This window comes from Diplotaxodon limnothrissa, linkage group LG8 (genome assembly GCF_057381915.1).
Source record: "Diplotaxodon limnothrissa isolate DT_005_m linkage group LG8, D_limnothrissa_male_GT1.1, whole genome shotgun sequence".
Classification (NCBI taxonomy): Eukaryota; Metazoa; Chordata; class Actinopteri; order Cichliformes; family Cichlidae; genus Diplotaxodon; species Diplotaxodon limnothrissa.
Window position 1 is genome coordinate 8,320,388 of NC_140603.1, and position 23,477 is coordinate 8,343,864.

A 23,477-nucleotide genomic window follows, 5' to 3' on the forward strand; every position below is an offset into this window, starting at 1 on the left:
AGCTGAGGAGAGAAGGCCCAAGTAATAAACGCCCGTTTCAAAGAACCGACCTGTGTCTGTGTTGTCGTGAAGAGAGCTACAAGTGGAGATATAAGAACGAGCTGTATGACACTGACAATAAAAATGTTGAGTGATTTTTAAAGTGTGTAAGATGGAAGTTGTGAAGTTGAAAGTTTACAACTGAAACAATCTCGATAAAGTCAACTTGAATAATCTAAAAGCTACAGCTGTTGATATTGATAAATACAACTATAAAGTATTGACAGTAAATAATTAAAAAACGATAGTAGGTCTTGAAGTGGCTCAGTATAGTGTAGTAGGTATAAAATGGTTTAGCGTGTGTGATGTTGTGACAGTTCACAGCAGAGAAAAATGTTAACATTAGCGAGCAGATTATGTTTTGCTTTGTACAGATTACGCTTTGTACAAACATAGTTCTGAAAATACTGGACTCCGGTGTAAAATGTGAATAAAAAAAAGAGCAAGCAGTGATTTGCAAATGTCAAAGGCAAAGTTTATTCACAGTAGAACATAGAAAACATGTCAAATGTTTACACAGAGACTACGTCGTTAAAAATAAGTCCATTTTAATTTGATGGCAGCAAAATGTTTCAAAACAGCCATTGGGATGGGGCAAGAGAAGGCTGGAAAAAAGTGGTTCTAAAAAGAAACAGCTGCAGGGATATTTTAAGAGTAACAGGTCAGCTACATGATTAGATATTAAAAGAGCATCTTAGAGAAGCAGAGTTGCTTTGGAGGAAATGTGGGCAGAGGTTGATCAATCTGCAAAAAACTCCATTAACAAATTGTGCAACAATTTCAGAGTAATGTCCCCAAGTGTAAAGTCTTTAAAATATTCCTGAGCTACTGTTAACATTATTAAATTTGAAGGCTATTATACAGTGGTATTACTTTAAACTGAGTAAAACGGTATTTTGGTAAAAGTTAAGGTCTCCGTTTGTTTCAGAAAGAGCATACTGTCATTTACTTGCTTTTATTATTTATTTATATGCCCTCCGCGGACCATCTCTGCACTGCGTGGGTGATTAGTGGCTCCCTGCACAGTAAGGGCTGCACACAGGGACAAGACGCACTCGGTTACGATCGGATCTTCCCTGGGCAGGGGGAGGTGATGAACTGTATGCCACTTTTTCATTGGCATACAATGTTTTATTGCCTACGGTGGGGCAGGTCACATACTGGGTGAAGGTGGGCAGTGTGGAGTCCAGCGAGACATGATTAAAGTCCCCTGATATTAGAAGAAGAGCTCTCGGAGATTGCGTTTGCAGTCTGCGGACCACAGAGAGTCACAGGCTGCCTCCACGGATGCTAACGGCTAATAGCGCAATGTCTGTGTTGCAGAGTTGTTCTTTCACAGCGATGTGCCCAGAGATACCACAACCGTCTTTAACAAACACTGCCAGCCCCCCTCCTTTCCTCTCACCGCTGTCTCTCGTCTTGTCCGCCCGCAGCAGCTGGAAGCCGGGCAGCCTACTCACAGAGGGAGTACCGGGCAGTGCCGGGATACTGCCACTGTGACCGTGTTAGCGTCATTAGCTCCTCAATCATATCAGGGAGCCATCTCACATTTACAGTGATTACAGGAAGGAGAGATGGTGTGTGAGGTGTCCTCGGGAGACTTCACCCCCATTTCTTCCCTCACTGGGGATGTAGGCCGGGTCTGTCTGCCGGTAGCGCAGCTGCAGGGCGCATAGGCGCAGCGCTTAACAGCTGATCCCTAATGTAAACAAAGGAGCCATGCGCCGAGTGTCCAAACACGGGTGAAAAAAGTGGAGACAAAAGAAGAGAAAAGTCAACATAACTAGCACGAAGCGGTAATGCAAGATGGCAGGATCTGATTGCTAAGACATAAGTTAAAGGTTAAGAAAAGTAAAGAGGAAAATAAGAAAGAGGCTCAGAAATGAGCAGAGCTAGCTCTGCTCATTACCTGTTAGCTGCCATAACAGGTAACACAGTTAAGGTTTCAGAAAAAGTATTCTGTCGTTTGTTTGCTCGATCATGCCTTAAACACATCAAAATGCATAGTGGGATTATAATACAAGTGAATACTGTGACAAGCACTGGTACTGAATAGGCAATCGCTTAGCAGCAAGGTGAATCGGTGATGCATTAGTGTGGTCTGCACTTCCTCTTCTTTGATTGGGTGAAATGAGTTGAAAGTAATTGGATGAGGGAACCATGGGGAGTGCCCTGCATAATTTCAATAAAACGCCGTTTTAAACGCCGTTACAGCTGGCACAGAACGCCGTAAAAACGCCGTTCAAAGATGCATAAAAACGGCGTTTCCGCCTGTCTATTGTAGTAAAGCTGTTACCGTTTAAACGATGTTAGCACAGAAATATTAGCTTCTGTCATGACTGATGAAGTTACTAGTTAATAAAGTTTTCAGTAAAGTGTTTAATCGCAGCCAAAGACTGACAGCAAATATTAGCTTCAGTGCATCTATAATAAATATGTGCAAGTTTCAGTGCTTCGTTTAAACTGTATGATACTTATACTGACCCAGGGTCAGTTTAAAATACAATCCTAGCTGTGTGAACAAAGCCTGGCTCCTTTAATCCTGCATGACAAACAAGAAATGCCCCCGTCCACACATAGCAGTGTCAAGATGCTTTGTGAGTTGTGTTGTTAAACAAGCAATACAAAAAAGAAACACGTTCAGTATATTTTGCAGTTCAATGAAAAATACAACTTGGGTGATTTTTTTTTTTTTAAAGGAAGTAAACATGCTTGGCGAATACAAATTAACAGCATCACATTCATAAATTAAAATCCATCCAAACACTTTCAACGTGTTTGATCATTTGAATGTCATTTTAAAAAATGCGATTGTGTTTTACATTACCGACAGTCTGTGTTTGTGTATGTTTGTCTGTGTTGATTCACAATTCAGAAAATGGTAACAATCATTACAGAGACACATTGTTTGTCTGCTGAGAGAAGAGTAGTAATGAAAGAAGTGTATTTTGCTCATTATGATAGCTGCAAATTCAAGCTTTTCAGTTAGTTTTTGCCAGCAATGAATGGTTATGGTTGGTACCATGCACTTCAGATTGTTTTTTCAAGCTGTTAACATATTGTAGTTTTTCACCTCAGGCTACATTTTCAAAGCCAAACATAATGTAGCAATAGTTCTACATGTCATCTAGGTAAATACGGCCTGTTGATCCAGCAAAAACACAACCTACTTTCCTCTGTTCGATAAATATTAAAGTCACTTTGTAGCATGCTGCTGGGCTAAAAATAGACCCCTACTAGAGTATGAGATGACAACCCATAGATCAATAATATTACTGAATGAATGGCACGAATCTAGCTCTCAAGCGGTCCTGCCCACATTGTTAAAAAAAATACGATTCAGCATGAACAGATGGAAGAAGAGCCTTGAGGGCTAAAAGAAAAAACAACAGAGCTGTTCAATACTGCTCCTGTAGAAATCAAAGTTCTTAAGTAGCCTATTTAACAGCAACATCTCAATGAGGTATTTCTACTGCACCCTCTTCTGCACCGTGAGGTGGTGAAAAATATTCCCGATTATTGCTGAGTTTGGACTCAAACTCAGCACTTCATGTCTTTGTCCAGTTTCTGCAGCTTTGTGTGATTAGAGAGTGTGTTATCAATAGAATACACAGTTTATCAACGTGGCATATCAGAAGGTGATTGGCTGCAGACTCCCATCTCTGCAGGACCTGTACGCCTCCAGGACACTGGGGCATGCAGCTCGGATCTCAGCTGACCCTTCTCACCCTGGACACAGTCTGTTTGACCTGCTCCCCTCAGGCAGGAGGCTCCGGTCCATTCGCACCAGAACCTCTCGCCACAAGAACAGTTTCTTCCCCTCTGCTGTTGGACACATGAACAATAACCGTATGACTGTTCCCACCACTAACACATGACCCTACGCTGTGTTCACTGCATCATTCCATGTTTGGCACTGATCACCACCTGCACTCATGTATATATCATGTATATATCTATCTACTTAGCACTTTTAATTCGTATTTTTATTTTCATGTCTATTTAAGCGTAATTTATGACAGGCGATTTAAGTAACTCATCACAGCAGCTGCACTTTACAGTCTCTAAGCTATTTCCTTGTTTTGTTCTGTCACTCAAGACCAAATAAAAGACAAAACTGGGGGAAAAGCCCTGATTGTAATTATGCACTGCGCTCAAAGCATGCGACTTGTTTGACAGTAAAACGCTTGCGTGTCGTGGAAAATGGGGATTGTGAAATGTGCCCAAAGTTGACAAAAGCAGAAGTGTCATATATAATGCCATACAACACGCGCAGCAGTAAAGTTTGTTCCTCAACCATCATCCCACGTATGTCATCACAGCTGCCAAAAACAACACTGCTGTCAGCTTGAGAGGGAAGAAAGCTGCTGAGCAACAACAAGCTCACTGTGGAGTGTGTAGATATTTAGCTCTGATTTGTGATGCTCATGGCTGTTCTTTCTCAGTGCATTTACTATCAAAAGCTAAATTCAAGCCAACTATGCACTGATGTATTCTTCTACTGATGAATAACACTAGGCTGCCCACACTTACATTTGATACAATATGGACACTTTTTACACTTTTTGTGAACGGTACAGCTTTGACCCCCCAAAACTAAAACTTTTTTCAGAGCACTTTTATGATCTTTTGATGCGATGCAGTGACTTTGAGCGTCTCATTTTAAAAGTTGTTCACAATAGATTCACGTTATTAGTCAGTTCTGGGTCCAAATTAATAACATTCACAGCCACCGTTGAACCACCATTCATCTGCTTCAGATCATTGCTAAGCAAGGTTTAGCTAAAGAAATGGGAACAAATTATGTTGCTATGGGTACCAAGGTGCCTAAACTTACTTAGGTGTTACACATAAAAACAACAGTGGCTCAGGTGCCTCCTTTATGCTCGAATGATTCATGGGTCAGTGCTGAGTGGCTTAACAGAGAAAAAAACAGCAAAAGAAAGTTTAAAAATGTTGTAAATTGCACGTAATTCCATGAAGTGATGTTTTATATTACAGCACATTAAAGAAATACTGCTACTAAAAGATTACAGATGCATTGGTGCAAGTTGAAATGTTTACTTTAAAGATGGCTTTTTGAACGTGTTCATAAGTAAGCAAGTTTACATTAGAACAACTAATCTCTGCAAAGACTTGAATTCTGCACCATGTTCGTTAACTTAATCTTAATCACTTAAATTCTGAATTATTTTACAGAAGCCACAATTGTTTTTGTTAAACAACCTGCAGCCAATGGCATCCAACAGTCCAAATAATATATGCTGTAATTCTTACTCGTTTCTACAGATCTGTGTTTGGCCATCAACGCCACCATCACCCCTTCTCCCTTCACACTTACTTGTGTTGTTTCCCAGCGATGTCACAACACAGCGTTACCTGTGGTTAAATGGACCTTTCTACCAGCGGGCACGGATCAACCAGAAGACGAACTCCTCATCGCCCGTGTCAATATGAGGAAGGAGCGTTTCTATGGCCAAAGATGAAGCTGACAGTGGTGAAACAGGGAAAGATCTTTGAGCTGGTTATCTTGAACGTGTCCGAGGGGGACCGGGGGCTCTACATGTGCCGGGTGCAGGAGTTTAAAAAGCATCAGGCTCGCTGGAAAGCTTCATCCAACTACACTGCTGCTACTGAGCTCAGAGGTGAGGGCTTGGTTTGCTATCTTGGAGCTTCCCTGTAGTTATAGTTACTGTTTGAGATTTGATAATTTATAAGTGATTTACAAACCACCATATTAGAATCGGATCCATTGACTGAGTCAATACATATGGAAGGTGAGTATCAGAAGGTGAGTAACAGCCAGGTGCTGCTAATCAAATCAAACTGATTATCAGTAAGAGTGAGAAGCAAAGTCTTTGCTTGTCTGGAGCATTCAGGTGTGCGTCAGAGATATCAGCAGTGATCTTACAGAAACAACTATCGCTGCTTCTCTACCTCGAAAGAGTTATAAAGTAATTTCCAAACAATTTGACATCCAGATCTACAGCGACAGCATTTAAGACCGCTGCCTGTCTTCCCAGAGGTGGATGTCCTGAGAAATTCCCAAGATCAGGCGATACGATGCTCAGAGAAACGATGAAAAACCATATACACTACAGGCCTCGGTTAGTGTTTTAAAAGTTAAACTTCATGACAGTGCAGTTCAGTTAAAAAGACTGAACAAGAATGTTTTGTTTGGAAGGATTTCCAGGAGAACGACTTTTCTCTGACATGGACGAATCATTCGTTTTGGTCATTTCATGGGACAGTATCAAAAATACTTAACAATAAACACTCTTAAATGCCAAACAGGCACATTTGGTTTGAATTCCACCATACAGGATTTGAGAAGATCCAGGGAGCCTTTAAATTTCATAAAGGTTGTGTTCGAGAAACATAAGAGTAGTCGATTTTTGATAAGCGGGTTTGTTTTTGAACTGTTCAGAGAATGTCACTGCTGCAACTGTGTCAAAGGCTCCAAAATAAAAGTTTAGATAAAAAAGATTTATTGACAAGCAAAACAGCATCTCTATATATTACATAAAGTCATCTTATGTACAAAATTAATTTGTATTGACTGAAAACACACAGTCCTCGTGCTGGAGCTGCATGTTCAGAGTCTTTGCAGTCATCCTTGTCAGCTCACGGTCACAGCACTTTATTCTATGCTTCTGCACTTTGGAAACAGCAGATGTGGAGTCAAATCAGGATTTGTTGTCTTTGCCTGCTTGGCTGGGGGGAGGATCCATCAGGTCCTTAAATCCCAGTTTCTCCAGAGGCTCCTTGGTCATCAGCTGACTGAAAACAAAAAATAAAACCAAGACGATTATACACGTTACCTTTGTCGATTCACTAGGTAACATTTTCATTGGCTTTCTTACTGGTCCATTCGGCACTCCAGGTAGTCTTTGGACTGCAGTCGGCACATGGAGTTGTCATAGTTGTTCTCTCTGAGACATTTCATGAACTTTTCTTTGAAGGCTTTGCACTCTCCTGGAAAAACAAAAGGACAAAATCAGGACTTGTGCATTTGTATGGTCATCTGTAACCCCCAGTAATAAAACTGTTTCTTCCGAGCCACACAACGCTAGTGCTTAAGGGGAACATTAAAGAATCAGGAGCCCACAGGTTGTCATCAACTTTCAGCCCCGATAAGGCGGCCCATCACGATCATCAGTCAGGATTTACAGAAGAAGCTGACATCCAGCACAAGTTATCGAGAACAATGGCCAACAACATAATGCACATATTTGATTTTTAATTGCCATTAAAAGTCTTTGAAAGTTATGACACGCTAATGAGGGTTCTTCTGTAGATCATACACGCAGAAAAAAAAATCATGTTAATAAAAACAGAATCAGTGAAGTTTGTATGAAACACAACATTTGTGCTACTGCCAAAACTTTCTGTCCATGACTGTGTATCATGATACTTTTCTAGCTTTTTAAGTGAAGGGCTGCTGCCAACATATTGCTTGAAGGTTCTGTGCAGTTTATATAGAGCAGGACAGACATTTGTGTTTTCAAATGAAAGGGAAAAAAAATCAAACAGCAGGTGAGGCGTTGTCCTACAAAGTTTCCTGTTGTTTGTGAGCGAGTTGTTTTACATACACTCATCATGCGCATGAATGGTCATTTTGAGCTTTTATAATTTCTTTAAAGTGCAACCAAGGTGCAACTTGCTAACGAACATTTAACCAAATAGTGCGGGTGTACATATATGAGCCTGTGTTGATTAAAGAAAATAATTTCAAACTTGTGCACCCAATTATAGTTTTGAAAACCATGAAAGATGTGTGGTGGTCAATCTTCATTTTCATTAAATGTCTCTTATTTTAATAAAGCAAACTGATCAGAAGTTTAATGTAGTTAAGAACATTTATAACTGGTATAAATATAACGCAGAGCAGCACATCATACATGTTTGTGTAAACGCTATTTTCATTACAGTCTGTCCTTCAGACCTTCTGTCCTAATAGCAATAGCATCAAGCATCGCTGTAAACGTCCATGTACCAATCCTGCTAAAAGGCAGCTGGCTTAGACAAAGGTCTATGAGTGCATTGCACTTATTTAAAACATTTCTAAATATTTATAGCATACACTGTCACAGTTATTATTAATTCTGTCGCTGTTGTGTCTGCGGTGAGGGGAACGAGAGTTATTTAACGGGGCAGACAGGCTCAGCTGGAGCTTACCGAAATGGTCCAGAGGGAACGAGCCTTTGTCCGGAGGCCGAGGTTTAAAAGTCTTCGACCCGAAATTCATAGCGGTAGACATTTTCTCTCAGTTCACAGAGGGCCGTCTCAAAATGTTTTGACATAAACAACAGCCTCTCCGTTTGACCCTGCTGTCGCGCAAGTATGACGTTTTATTTTGAGGGCTCGGCAGACAGACATTAGTAATCGATTGATGCTATCGTAAACTGTCCGCACTTTCGTGAAAGAATAAGAGCTGATATTAATTAAACCCATATATGGGTTTAATTTTGGTCTTAATAAATGTGTAACTTATTTTTTTCCGTGGCATTAACAACCAGTCTGCTAAAAATGACCATGTAATGCACAATAGCAAACGGATACTATAGGACTACAGGGGGAAAGCACAGTGATCAGAATTTCCCCTCATTACAAACAAATGACTTTGGATACTTTGCAAAATAAAGTTCTCATGAAAACTAAAAAACAGTTTCATAATTCAAAATAATATAACGGACTAAAAAAGAAACTCTAACTGTACACTGAATCTGATAGAACCGATTCATACTGTTCTCTTAGATACTGTAAGAAATTGAAAATCATAACTGCTGGTTGAAAATATTATTTAAAAATGATTTGATGCAACAACAAAAACGATTGCCTCAGGCAGCTGCCGACAGACGGTGATGAGGAACAGGAAGAGAAACTGTCACGGACGACCAAGCCCCTACATGGGATGACAGACAGAGGAACTGACTGACATTAGGAAATCCTACTGGTTAGAAGCCGACAGCGCAGAGGCTCCGATGATGGCAACACAAACACAGGCCCCAAGTGCCAGATCCATAGAAGTAAGCGTTTACCACAACCAACAGGACCCAAGCTGCAGACTGTGCAAGGCTGCCCCAGAGACTATCCAACACATGGCAGGCAACAGGATGTAAGATGCAAGCTGGGTCTGTGTGCAAGAACATCTGTGCTGCATATACCCTAAAAGTCCCCAAGTCCTGCTGGGAGACACCAACAAAGGTGGTTAAGAGAAACAGGCCAAATGCGCTGTGGTGTGAGTTGTGTTAAATGTGGTAATCGCAGCAGACAGCAACATCAGGAAGAAGGAGCAGGAGAAAATAGTAAATTACCAGCGGCTGAAGGAACATCTGGAACAGATGTGGAAGTCCAAAGCGATCCCAGTGGTAATCAGGGGTCTCCATCCAGGAGAGTGCAACCTCGGAAACAACCTGCAACCTTCCCTCAGATGGGAGATATATGTTAATATGTATTTATTAATAGTAGGCACGCTTATTCACCTCTCCGTTTCTGCGTGTGCATTCAGAGCACGTTCATGTTATCAGTTTCATTTAAATGACATTTTTGCACGAGCGCAGGATCCGACTCCACTGGATTCTTTAAACGTGCAGCTTCACCTAGCTCACCGCTGGATGTCTCACTTTTCTAAGATATAAGGCTGAAGGGAAAGCAGGCAGACAGAGAGGAGGGGAGGAGGCGGCGATGGTAACGTGTGGGCTTGATTATTATGCAGCCAAAGAGCCTGGGTAATAGAGCTATCAGTGAGAGGCAGAAAGAGCTCTCGGCGCGGATCGCTCAGTTTCCTTTTCTCTCTCTGCTCTCTTATCCTCGGGCACAGCTCGGATCGGAGGTGGCAGGTGACCAGTCTGTCTGTCTGCTGGACCCCAGCGACGGATGTTCTTGGGCACCTTCTTCCCACCGCGGTGAGGCTGGACGGATAAACTCACCATGGCGCTGGAAGCGGAGGGGAACAAGCTGCAGCTGCAGGACGTGCTGGCGAGACCGGGCAACGACAAGTGCGCGGACTGCGGCAATCCAGGTAAGGCAAACCTTCCCCCCTCCACCCCGTCCACCAGCCCCGTTACTGAAAACCCGGCGCCCGGTGGAGTCAGCGCATCCAGCTGCCGGTGCGCGTGTGCCTTTCGAGCCGCTGTACACCAGCAGGGGGTACATGAGCCAACTGGCACTTCAGAACCGCACAAGTCTGAGCGAGTCTGATGACAAAGGCCCGCAGATACCCGAGGACAAAGTAGACCAAAGTAGGCCTGACAGTGGACTCTGGACTTATAAGTCTGAGCCATAAACCAATTAAACTGTGTGAAGACATGCCAATTCTGCTCCTCACTCCGTGTGTGTGTGTGTGGTTTTGTGTTATTACAGTCTACACTGTCAGCAACCTCCATAAAGCTCAGTTATTACTTGTGTGTGAGTGGTTTTGCTTTACATGTTCCTGACTGTGTGTCCACCCTATTCCTGTGCAGCTATTTATGTTCATTTTTCACTGTCTTCATCCCCCCCCCCACCCAGATCCTCTCTTCATCATCCTTTCAGTACACCCCTCCTTCCTCGTTGCTCAAATGGCAGTAAACCAGTGAGTGGCCAGTCGAGGCTCCAGTACGGGCCGAACGCCCAGTGCTTGGAGCCGAGCCTGCCCGGGACGCCTGTTCCTTGGCCCCGGTTACGGCTCCTCTGAGGACTGGCTGTAGCAGAGCAGCATTGGTTTTTTTTTTTTACATTTTATTTATTTATTTATTTATTTGAGCCAAAGGCACTTTTGCAAAACAAGATAGCTTTGTCTGAGGGGTAGACACTTAAAGAGGGATTTCATTGTGATTGTAGCAAGGTGGAAAGGTTGTTATTTTTTGTGGTTGATGCAGCTTTTAATTAGCAGAAGCATTTTTCTTTTATTTTCCTTTTTTTTATTATCAGCAACCTACATAACAACAGTTCAGCCTTTTGTCAGTTTATAACAGCTTTTACACAATGGTTAAAGTGAGATTTGGCAGGGCGGGGGGAACACTGAAATCCGGTGTAGTGGTGCAGCAGGGAACAACGACTCACCTCAAAATAACTCAGAGATTGATTTGTACCGTTAGCTCCAGTGGGCTTGTGTCTTAGCAGACAGCTTGACTCCAAAACCATGACTACTTAATATTATCTCTATGTGTGTATGGATACCTCAGACTGCCCTCCACCTGGCCAATATCTATCTATCTCACAGGAGGAGAGGCAGGGTACACCCAGGTTGCCAGCCTGACACAGGCCTAACACAGAGAGACAGACAATACATTCACACTCACATTCACACATCTCTGTAATTTAGAATCACCAATTAACCCAACCTTGAGTCCAAACCCATGACTTGATATAATATAAGTTTGCACATGGATACCTCAACCAACCCTCCACCAGCCCAAATAAAGTCAATTAAAATTAGCCACAGTGTTGCAGAGCCACATCCACAAGAAGAGGTTTTGGTACATATCCGCTGAAAGCTAACAAAGTGTGAAATTATCACTTGAAATTAAGTTTATGGTAGTTAGCAAGGCATCACTGTTATTTTCGTTATACTTTTCGTCAATGACCCTAGTTTTTTAACCTTAATTAGAGTTATAAAAATTGATTAGTATGAACAATAGGCTCAGTAGATATCTTACTAAGTAGTTTACAAATGAGTCCCATTGGTGTGCTGGGTTTAGTGGAAAATTGTGGATATTTGTGGCATTCAGAAGATGCATCCTAGCTGACCCCTGTGAGACCCCAGCCATACGTGAATGCTATTAAAACATATGGGATGGTTGTTCAGTAGAATAGAGTAGAAAAGAGAGTAGAATACTGATGGGCAGTAGTCATTAGCTTCATTGTTAATTAGTAAATGTTAGCATACTTGAGGAAAGAAAGTACTTTATAAGTGTTACTTATGCTGGAAGCCAATTCTCCAAGCTGAAATTAAAATGAAACCTGATCTGTTATGTGTCTAAAAGACATCCTTGTCAAGTATGCTGTCTTCTTTAAGATGATGAACATGGTAAAGGTTATAGACGGTTAGCATTAGCATTGTTTCTGTGAGCGTGTGGCTGTGCTAGCATAAGCATTTATTTGCAAACCTGTACAGACTCACAGGCCAGCTAGCATGACTACAAGCTGTTTGGGGAAAGCTGGCACAATGATTTACACTGATCAAGCGTTATTTGTCTCTTGGGATGTCGTTTTTGATGATTTGTTCACTGTTCTGCAACAGTTCACTATGCCTCAGGGAAAGATTGGCATTGAATGTTCCCGAGCTAAAACTGTTAAGCAGTTTTCCCTGGCAAGTACACCACTTTCACCTTTGCAATGATTGCACAATAGAATCTCGCCTCTGAAGAGCAGTTGATGTTCTGTTCTGTGTGGCAGTGCCAATTGTATCCAGGATGTAATACAACAGCTTAGGGGAAGGAGCTGGAAAATCTGATCCGCCAAGTCGTATACACTCGCTTTCCTCGAGGTGATGAAATTTCCTTCAGCATGCGTGCTATAGTTTAGTTGAATCCAACTGCTTTGTTTCCTAATTACTGTGCTTCTTTCATAAAATTTCACAAGAGTACAAGCAGCACAGATGAAACCCCCACCAGTACCACTTCCCCTGTTGGCAGGAACCAGGAATCCCCAGGCTAATAATTCACATCTCATCAAGATATGAATTTTTGATGCTGGTTTTGGTGGTTCAATTATGAGATGGTTTCAATATAGAGAAAAACAGACAAATCCGCTCAATAGACAAAAGAGAAAGGAAAAAAACATCATTGTGGCTGTTAAGTAGAATATAACAGATACCGTACAAAGAGGTAAGTACAAAATGGGAAATAGTTTTTTCATATTTAGTGAAGCAAACATTTGATTTTCCTTAAACGAGTGCCATCTATCCTTGTTCTGCTTATCCAGTTCTGGCTTGTGGGAGAACTGGATCCCAGGTATCGAAGGGCGAGAGGTGGGGTACACCCTGCACTCGTATATCCAATCTAAAACCTGGAAAGAATCCACACAAGCATGGTGAGAACAAGCTTGTTCGTTCAGGCCACAGGCTGATTTCGAACCCAGTAACCTTCTCCCTGTACTCAGAATTTTCTTACTCATTTTACACATCAGTCACTGACTAAGAAACAGAGCAACATTGCACACTTCCCAGGTAGAAACTTGTCATCGACAAGGTGGATCTGCCCTAAAGCAGCGGTGCCCAAACCCGGGCCACAGACCAGTACCAGTCTGTGAGTCATTTGGTACCAGGCCGCGAGAGTTGATGCTCGGGTGTGAAATCTATGGTTTTCTGGGTTTTCTATTTTTTTTAATCATTTTTGTTGTTAACTCGGTTTCCCTGGGTCTTTTCCCATGTGTTATGAATCTTTTTTTTTTTTTTTTTAAATTTTTGTTGTATTTATCTGCAACACCTTAAAGGCCGGGCCGTGAAAATATTGTCGGACATAAACCGGTCCATGGTGCAAAAAAGGTTGGGGGCCGCTGCCCTAAAGGATGCTCTACTTTATCCCCCTCTTTTGCTTTAATAGGGCCACAGTTTACAAAATGAACAACATGCTGTGTTCAGTGAGAAATGAAACTAGCGATTGAGGCCATAAACTCATCAGAAGACTGTTTGGTCATTTCATAGATTGAGGGAGCATAAGGGTCATTTTTCACAGGCCTATATAAAAAATGCACTTATTTTATCTCCCAGGAGATGCCGGCAGCATGTCCCTCAATTAATCTTGTATAATGGCCATTCCCAGATGTTGCAGTTCACACAGTTCTTCTCCTAGTTGACTTAGTGGGAGTACAGACATTAAAATTTGTTTGAAATCTGATTGCATTAATCACAGTGATGCATTTGTTAAAGAGTCTGTATGCATAAATTTAAGACCAGACCAGAAACCAAGACAAGCGACTGTTAAGTGGGTGTGAGGGCTTTCAGCTAGTTTACAAGTAAACATTTACACTCTGAAAAGGTCTTCCCCAGAAATATATCGCTTTCTGCAATGACTCACACGATAATTCAAATGGGATTAGGAAATAAGAAAAGCATGCATTGTGCTAGACAAAATTATTTTGGAGTCTAGTCCACTCGCCGTCGTGTGGTTGTCTGGCTCTCGCCTTTTCTCGATTTCACACCTACAGCTAATTTAGAATCACAAATTAACCTTAAGCAGATCTTCGGTGTGTGGGAGGAAACCCGTGCAGAAGCACTCCAAACAGAAAGATCTTTCTTGGTGAAGAATGAAATATGTCAGAAAAAAGACAGTTTCTAGCTTTACTTTGCTATAAAGGTGACAGGTTAGCCTGCTTTTCCTGAAAGATGAGGTCCTCTATTTTCCCTGCTACGCGACATCGCATGAAATCCTTCTATTGTTCGTGAATTTGCAGACTTACAAAGTAAAACACATCACAGCATCAGCAGTGACCTGCCTGTCCTTCCTCACCCGTGTCTTATCGTCCCATCTCAGATACAGCATTCATTAAGCAGGCAGAAAGCTTGCTGGAATTGGGCTGAAAACACGCATGGCTTGTGGATGTTTTTGTAATGCTTAGTCATTCTTACTTTGCCCTTCCTTACCTTTGCGTTTCTTCCCCTATCTTCACTCTGCTGGTGCGCTTTGATGAGACCGCTGAGAGGCTGAGCTGGGCGCTTGTACTGCGGGGTTTCTCTGTAGCTCAGCAGCACTGTGGTTCTGCCCTCTGCTGAGGACACACAAATGATTTTTTGCCTCCAGAGAGAAGCCTCAGCAATCCTTTTAGGTGTGCAGAAGGTGTTTATAGAACAGCAAATCAGCAGGTCCAAGATGAGATATAACGAGGTTTAGGTTCCTTTTGCAGTACCACTCATTGCTTTCTGGGGGGTTTTTAGGTTTGAAACGTCTGAAAGCGGCCGGCCTGGGTTCAAGTCCGAGTCAGAAATAAATAATAAATAATCAGAATACAAGTTGACACTCATCTAAGTCGAGTTTGCTATTGCAAACAGACTCACTGTAGACGGTTTGCTTTCAGCATAGACAAACAAACATAGATTGATCGTAACGTGTTGACCATCAGCACCACCACTCACAGTTGGTTGACGAATGCAAAAAAATGTGATGAAATGGGCAACCATCAATTTTTTTAAGTCACAAGGAGGTTACGGTCCCTATTTTACGCCAGTCAGTAATACAGTTTAGGATCACATGGACTTTAATTTTAAGGTGTTTTGAGCATTTTTTTATGATCTGACATCGGACGAAATCCTGAACAAATGTTTTTACGTCATCCTTTGCAGTCTGCTTTCTCAAGAGCAGCAGGAGGTTCTCCACTTCTAATGTACTCTCGCTACATGAAATTGTTTGATTTCAGCAAAGGTTGTCATTCGGTTAGAGTGTGCAGTAGGCTGGATGCATGAAGAGCACTTGCTTCAGGGTAATTCTCAGTTACCTGCTCTATTCACAGTTTGCTCAATAATACATTCTAACTTAGCTCTAAGCAGCAGGCAGGTTAAAGACTGTTACATCTCCATTCCAGCTCAAGTTCTGTGTTCTTGCTTACAGTTCTGCTGGGTAATACTGACAAAAAGCCTGAGAGAATATTTACAAAGTTCTCTTAACCATCTGTGCCAAGTATGGCCTGGAAGCCCCGAGGTCAAAATGGGAGACGTCCCCTAGGGTGGTCAAGAATAACCGAGCTAAGATCTTGTGGGACTTCCAGATAAAGTGGTGGTGGCTAACCAACCGGACATAGTTGTCGTAGACAAACAGAAGAAGACGACCGTAGTGATAGATGTAGTGATACCGAATGATGGCAACTTCAGGAAGAAGGAACATGAGAAGCTGGAGGAGTACTAAGGGCTGGGAGAAAAGCTTGAGAAGATGTGGAGGGTGAAGGTAACAGTGGTCCCAGTGGTAATCGGAGCACTCGGTGCAGTGACCTCCAAGCTAGGCGAGTGGCTCCGGCAGATCCCAGGAACAACATCGGAGATTTCTGTCTAGAAGAGCACAGTCCTAGGAACAGCTAAGATACTGCGCAGGACCCTCAAGCTCCTGGCCTCTGGTAGAGGACCCGAGCTTAATGGATAAAGACCGCCCACAGGGGCGAGAGGGGAATTTTTTAGATATATAAAATTGTATAATGGTTGACTTGTGTATATATAAGTCAAGCATCTGTTTAGCAACATGAAGCTCACTGTAAATATAGAATATAAACTTCTTTAATGTGGAATCAGGCACTAATGATAAAATGTATCAGTATCTTTAGACCTTTCTGTTTCTTAGACTATGGTCTGTTTGCCTTGCTGTAGGCTCGATTTAGTAAAGTTACAGTCTTTTTCTGTCATCCAGCAGGCAACCGACTGAAATAATACAGCATTCTAATAAATATGGCAGCACAAAGCCTTGATACATAATAAGAAGCAGTTTAAAATCAGTACAAAAATAGATGAGTAGATTGTTCTGGATTCTTCTGGAAATGAAATACACCTTTTTGAAATTGTCTGAACTGGTCTTTCTGGTGTTTAACATTAAGGTGTTATTGATTAGATCACCAAAGGAGAGCATGTTGAAAATGAACAAAACAGTGGGTGGTATATGAAATCAAACAGAGCATTTGATTCAAGGAAGTTGAGGTCAACCCACACTCTTAATTTTCCAAGACTCTAGTGACCTCATAACAACAAGCCCACGTAACACACACACACACACAAAAACATATACACATACAACTGCTTAGTGTACTTTTTTCAGACGTTTCATTGTCAAGGATTTCACCAAGTCTCCTTTTTAGGGAGTTTCAGGGAGACAGAACGCTAATTCCTCTTTATTGGAACTACACACCAGCCTTTAGGGATTCAGGACAAAAAAATTCCTTGAAGTATTTTATGTTCTAGAAAGCTGTTTGACCCAATGATTATGAGGTAACTGTAGAAATATTGTATTAACATGACAAAGTAACCTTTCAGGAAGGTGTGCTTGCATGAATTAGCCAACAAAGCTCAGCAGGATTGTTCTGAAACAAATATTTTGCTATTTATTTATTAGCTATACATTTAGCTATTCTACTAAATATAGGGGTTGACATAGTGACATCATCATTATCAAAATACTGAGCCACTTGTGTAAAGTGGCTCAGTATTAAACCCATGCTCCTTTTAAGCTATGATTTTGTATACTTGGGCCAATGAGCCCAAAATCAGCTTTAATTCTAAGATAAAGCGGTGTGGCCTAGTACTTCTATCTTTATACCTTATGTTATAGTAAGGTTATAACTAAAAGCTACATAGTTTGTTTGGTCCTTCCATAAAAATGTCTACTGTATGGGCATCAACCTTCACCCATTGGTTTTGGATTGCTGTGGGCAATGTTTGAAGGCGTCCAGTATATCTGTGAGATACCCCAAGAGTTCATTTTCTGTGCACCAATCATTACTATTGATAGCTGGTAAAAGAGAAATTGCCCTCAGTTTTAGAACCAGTGGCATTTCAGCAAATGCATTTCCTCCTTTGTTTGTACTCGTGTACTCAGAATAGAAGTTGGGGGGGAGTGGAATTTACCAAGCATGTCCAAGTGACCTTAAAATGAAAGGAACACAGTGCAGTGATACTTGCTTCTAGAACAGACTTTAGCATTGGATAAGATCTATTAGTAAAAAAAAATGTCCTCAAGTTAAGAACATGAAAAGCAAAGAAAAGTAATGAGGTAGTAATCCATCAATAACAAAGATGGAGTATTTTTTGTGAAACAATTACTTTAAACAAACCCGTGTTTTGGACTTGAGAGTTAGCCCTCTATTTAAGTGAACCACGCTACACACAGTGACCACACTAGCCCACAGTGGCTCAAGGAAAATTATGATACTTACCCAACAGTCATAGCCTTAAAATCTATCCCCATGGCAGCAGGTAAGAAACACGAATCAATGATTTGGGAAGAGCAAATTCAATGGATTCAATGGGCAATATTTGTATTTGCAGAGACATTTCCTCTGGAACGTCTGTCTTTTTAAAATGAAAAACCCCTGAGAGAAATGAAAGCATGTTGTGGTGTCTGTTCTTGGGGTTTTTTTTTTAACCAACACACTGGGTCATAACCTCAGATGGCCCTACTTTCTAGCTATTAATCTCCAACACAATGCCACTTCTGACAGGCATGTGTATGAGACATACTGTACAAATGACTCTGCTGCAGATGCATGAAAGTGCTTGCAGATGCTCACAGTCATAGGCCGCCACTGTAAGAATATAAATGCCCCTCACCCATTCATTCATCCTCTGTCCAAAGCTCCGGTGTCTCCCTAAGAGGTGAGCCCAATAAGATCTCCTGCAAAGCTTTTTGTCTCCTCTCTCTGAACAGTTGCTCAGAGATGCAACACAGTACTGCTGCATTTAAAGAAAAAACCATGTCTCAAACAGCATATGCACTGTAAGGAAAAAAAAGTCACACTACATCAGGAATTTTCCACCTCCTGCTCACTACGACTGTGCATCTGTTGTTCACAGCTATCCTGTTGAGAAACATCACTCATGTACATGTAGAGGAAAAAGCCCTCTGCGTATGTGCATGTGTAGTTGTGTGTGTGTGTGGTTTTGTGTGTGTGTGTTGTTAGTCAGTCATGCGGCCACAGTAATCTCCCTGAGTGCCGCCTGTTTCTCTGTAAGGCCTGACTCAGACAGAGATGACCTCACCACCGAATGGCAGGTTGTATGTTTTCATGTCAGCAGGGGTTGGTTTGGTGTGAGTGTGTGTGTGTGCGTGTGTGTGTGTTTGTGTGGGTGCCTGTGAGTTTTTATATTGTTGTTGCGAAGACCTAAAAAGGAAGAGGTTTGATTCCCTTACATTAAAGCGCTGCTGCTTGAAGCTTCATTGCACTCCAGAATGATTAAAGGATGACTTGACGTTTATAAAAGCATCACCTGCTTGTCATGGGTTAAAAGAGATGAAATGGAGGAAGATTATCGCAGATGCCAGCTAGCGCTCTCGGGGGAACTCACATCATCCCTCTGTTTGCTTTTTCCAGTCCTCCAAACCCTCATCTCTGTTCTCCGTTTCCATCCAGATCTCTAAACCTTTCCGCTTCAGCCTTGAAACGACAGAGATGCAGAAATGGTGTTGGGTTTTGGGTTGTTTTTTTTTGCCTCCTTCAACCTTTCGTTCCCCTGCCTCTCATATGATTCCCTTGAGTATTACACACTGCTGTCACTGTGTGTGCATGTGTGTGTGTCTGTGGTGCGCCACGCTGAGGGCCTCTTTATTTAAGAAATAGCAGCTGCACAGAGAGTGAGATACAGAGAGAAAGACTTTTGAATGTTGCTCAGTAAGGGCACCCTCAGTACTTTCAGTCGCTTGTAGCTGTGCACATGCAGGTTAGGATGTGCATATGTTCTGTAGCACAGTATACACACACATGCATATGCATCCATTAGCAACATCTTAATCCATAAATGCCACACCTGCACACTAACATTAGCCAATATAATCACCTTTGAACTTATAAAATATATTTTGTTTTCGTTAATACTGCATACTGATAGCACAGACTGTATATAAAAGATGGAAATAACTGGCTCTGACTAAAAAAATGTTCATGGACTTGTTATTCACATGTTTGTCTCAATAAGCTCGCCCTGCTTGACTGTTTACTTACAATATAATACAATGTACAATGTACAGTAACTGGCTCGATGGAAGAAGACTACGGTGGTCCAGAGAGGTCAAATAGATTGCAACTTAAGTAGCAAATAGAAAAATGCTGCAAGAGCACACAAATAACAACAGAAAAAGAAAAAATAATGGCACAGACCAAGTGACAGAAACCAAAACGTTAAGGATTTCCCTCAGACACACTTAAAGTGGTCTTAGTGCTGTGTCAGGCCCATCCATCCATCCATTCACTTATCCTTTTCTTCAGGGTTTTGGGGGGGCGCTGGAGCCTATCCCAGCTCTCATAGGGCGAGAGGCAGGGTACGCCCTGGACAGGCTGACAGTCTGTCACTGGGCTCACACACAGAGACCGAAAACCATTCGCACCTATGGGCAATTTAGATTGATTGTTCATCTGAACAATAGACTGGACTGGACTCATAACTCAGACGCCCTCTACAGGAAAGGGCAGAGCAGGCTGTACCTGCTGCGGAGACTCAGGTCGTTTGGAGTGGAGGGCCCACTCCTGAAGACCTTCTATGACTCTGTTGTGGCTTCTGCTATCTTTTATGGTGTGGTCTGCTGGGGCGGCAGCATCTCTGCTGGGGACAGGAAGAGACTGAACAGGGTGATCCGAAGGGCCAGCTCTGTTCTAGGATGCCCTCTGGACCCAGTGGAGGTGGTGAGTGACAGGAGAACGGCGGCTAAGCTGTCATCCCTGATGGACAACATCTCCCACCCCATGCAGCAGACTGTGACAGCACTGAGCAGCTCCTTCAGTGGGAGACTGCGGCACCCACGGTGTGGGACGGAGAGATTTCGCAGGTCTTTCCTCCCCACTGCTGTCAGACTCCATAATAAAGACTTTAACTGATCAAGCACACACATCCATACATATGCAATAATACTAAGTGCAATAATCCTTTCTGTCATCGTTGTATTTTTACTCAGTTGTATATAGTATTTGTATTTGTATTCTATTTTTATCTTATTGTATATTTATTTTATTTTATTCTACTGTATATAGTATTTTATTTTATTCTATTCTGTACAGTTGTGTACTGTATTTATTCTTATTGTATTCTAATTTTTGCCTCATAACTTTTGCACTGTCCACTCCTGCTGTGACAAAACAAATTTCCCACGTGTGGGACTAATAAAGGTTATCTTATCTTATCTTATCTTATCTTATCTTATCTTATCAATTAACCTATCCCCACTAATTGCATGTTTTCGGACTGTGGGAGGAAGCCAGAGTAGCCGGAGAGAACATGCAAACTCCACACAGAAAGACCCCGGCCTGATGCTGGAATTGAACTTTCTTTTCGTAAATGATGCTTCCTTTACTTCCCATCCCTTCGCTATTCTCCCTTAGTTTTTGTCAGTAATCAGCCTAAAAGTTGAGATAGTTGAGTATTCAGTGGAAAAAAAAAAACACCAAATGCACACTGCCATGTCTACAGCTAAAAATACCAAACTTTCAGCTGAGAAACTGGAACCAGAAAGACGATCACTTCCAAGTAACTAACTGTGGCTGCCAGGATTGCTTGTCATTTAGTCTTACCAGTCAGCTAACTTGAATTGTGATTCTTTGCATTTGCTACCCACCAATCAGCCCATCTGTGGTATTCACATGTGTGATCCTCTTTGTTTCTCTTTCTCATATTCTAACATTCAGTTTCTCACTTTGCTCTGTCTTCCTCTTTCCGTTGCACATCACGCCTCTTGACTTTGAACACTTCATCAGCATGGGCAGACTCAGCCTGTGTGTGATACAGTGACTCACATGCACCCTGGCTGACCACCCACAGATGCTGCTGCTGCTGCTGTTGTGCTGCGTTGCAGAGAGAGTGGTTTTTCTTCAGTTTTGCACATTCTCCCAGAGTCTTTATGTGTGTGCATTTGTGTGTCTGATGCAACTAGCTCGGTAACTAAGGTCTGATCAGATCTCAGGTGGTCTGCTTCCTGCCAGTAGGCTAAATAGGATTTCCCCAAAATCATATTTTGCAGCCCTGCTCTCCTTTATGAGCAGGAGCTCACTCAGCCACAGTCTGGTGTAATATTCGCTTCATTTACTTTGCCTCTGTAACCTCTTAACAGCGCTGGCATCAGCACCTTCAGTATTTATAGTCTGAACCTTGAGCTGCTGTTCTTTTTGTTAAAGCATCTTCATAACAAGACTTTTGCACCCCTCCTTTTTTGTTTGTCCTGTATCTTTCTCTCTGTATCGCGGTCTTGTTGTCCTGCTTTCACAAATTTCATTTCCTCCTTTTCCCTCTCTCTCTTTTACCTTCATCATTTCTCTAATCCCCCCCCCCCCCTCCCCCCCGGCTCTCCCTTCTTCCCTTTCTCTGTCTCTCCTGCAGAACCAGACTGGGCGTCGCTGACTTTGGGTGTGTTTGTTTGCCAGGCCTGCTCGCTCCTTCACCGGAGCATCCCACACATCAGCCGAGTCAAGTCTGTCCAGGACACATGGGATGCCAGCGAGGTGGAGGTAGGGTGGGAATGTCAAAAATCTCCACATACCTTTAACCTCAGTCCACTTGCTGACATTTGATGACATTTGACATTTGAACAATAAAATGAATGTGAGACAAGGCTTCCACAGCATTGAATTCCTACACTCCTACATTTTGTGTCGAGAGAAAGAGATGGAGGACTAACGCCGCTGTTTTGCTAGCATACTGCTCGCACTACGCCTCCACAGCGTCAGATGGTTTGGGGTCACAGGCAAGCGACAACTACGATTTTCTCAAGAGAATACAGGAGGAGGTGTAGTCTGATCAGGTGTAACACACGGTGTTTATCAGGACAGCATCAAATATATTTTTTTAAATATGGCAATAAAACCAACTTTGCGATGCTATTAAATTACTGTGATGATAATGTCGTGAACAGAGCTTTAATTTAACATCAAATACAATCCACCTCCTCTGTTGTGTGGAGTTCAATTCACTTTTATTTATATAGCACCAAATCACAACAACAGTTGCCACAAGGGGCTTTACACTGTAGGAGCCTCTAATAGTACAGAGAAAAAAGAAAAGAAAATCCCAACAATCAGACGACAACCTATGACGAAGCACTTGGCGAGAGTGAGAAGGAAAAACTCCCTTTTAACAGGAATAAACCAGGTTCAGGTAGCGGTGTAGAGCTAGAGATTAACAGTAACTATTGATTAATTGCAAAGTGGTGTATAAACACAGAGTGGAAAGAGGTGAGTGAAGAAGAAACACTCAGTGCATCCTGGGAAGCCCCTTAGCAGTATAGACCTATTGTAGTATAACTAAGGGACGGTCAGTGTCTCTAAAAGTAGAGAAGGTGTGTCTCCCAAATACAAACTGGGGGTTGGGGGGCATTTGAAAGCTGAAGGCTCTGCCTCCCATCCTGCTTTTAAATACCCGAGGAACCACAAGTAAACCCGCAGTCTGAGTCTGATTTGTCAGTTGGACATGGAGAAAGGTATCAGCTAAGCCATCAGCTGATGTGGGCAGACAGTGAGATCACCTGATATTCAGGGATTGCTAAACAACTAGCCTGTCCTCTGTCTGAAGGTAGCTCAATCTGCCAGCAACTTTGGAACTAGAGACCAGAGATTTAAACATTAATTGATTTTTATTTATTTTACAAACCTGGTGGAAAAAGCCATCCAGTGTCAATTCAAAAGGGAATGCAAAGGAAATGATTGTATTATTAATCATATAGTTTGTGAACTAATTATTTTAAAAATCCATTTTACAATCTCTTTGGTTAGACATAAATGGACAAACTTTTAGATGTGGATTGTTATGAAATTAGCTAAAGCTGATGTAAAATATTTTTGAGTCT

The 23,477-nt window shown here is 42.0% G+C and overlaps 2 protein-coding genes across 2 annotated transcripts in view; one reads left to right on the top strand and one right to left on the bottom strand.

Annotated features, from left to right (window-relative positions):
* Positions 1-6,550: 6,550 nt before the first annotated feature.
* Positions 6,551-8,365, bottom strand: cox19 (cytochrome c oxidase assembly factor COX19). Its single transcript, XM_085360406.1, has 3 exons — positions 8,218-8,365; positions 6,903-7,014; positions 6,551-6,819 (listed from the first exon to the last, which is right to left on the bottom strand). The coding sequence occupies exons 1-3, from the start codon at positions 8,297-8,299 to the stop codon at positions 6,726-6,728; spliced, it is 288 nt and encodes a 95-aa protein (XP_085216532.1). The 5' UTR covers positions 8,300-8,365; the 3' UTR covers positions 6,551-6,725.
* Positions 8,366-9,972: 1,607 nt separating this feature from the next.
* LOC146626249 (arf-GAP with dual PH domain-containing protein 1) overlaps positions 9,973-23,477 on the top strand; it is a 36,125-nt gene continuing 22,620 nt past the window's right edge. Inside the window, exons 1-2 of the mRNA XM_085361210.1 lie at positions 9,973-10,063; positions 22,016-22,143. Coding sequence (XP_085217336.1) covers positions 9,973-10,063; positions 22,016-22,143 — 219 coding nt within the window. The remainder of the gene's footprint in view (positions 10,064-22,015; positions 22,144-23,477) is intronic.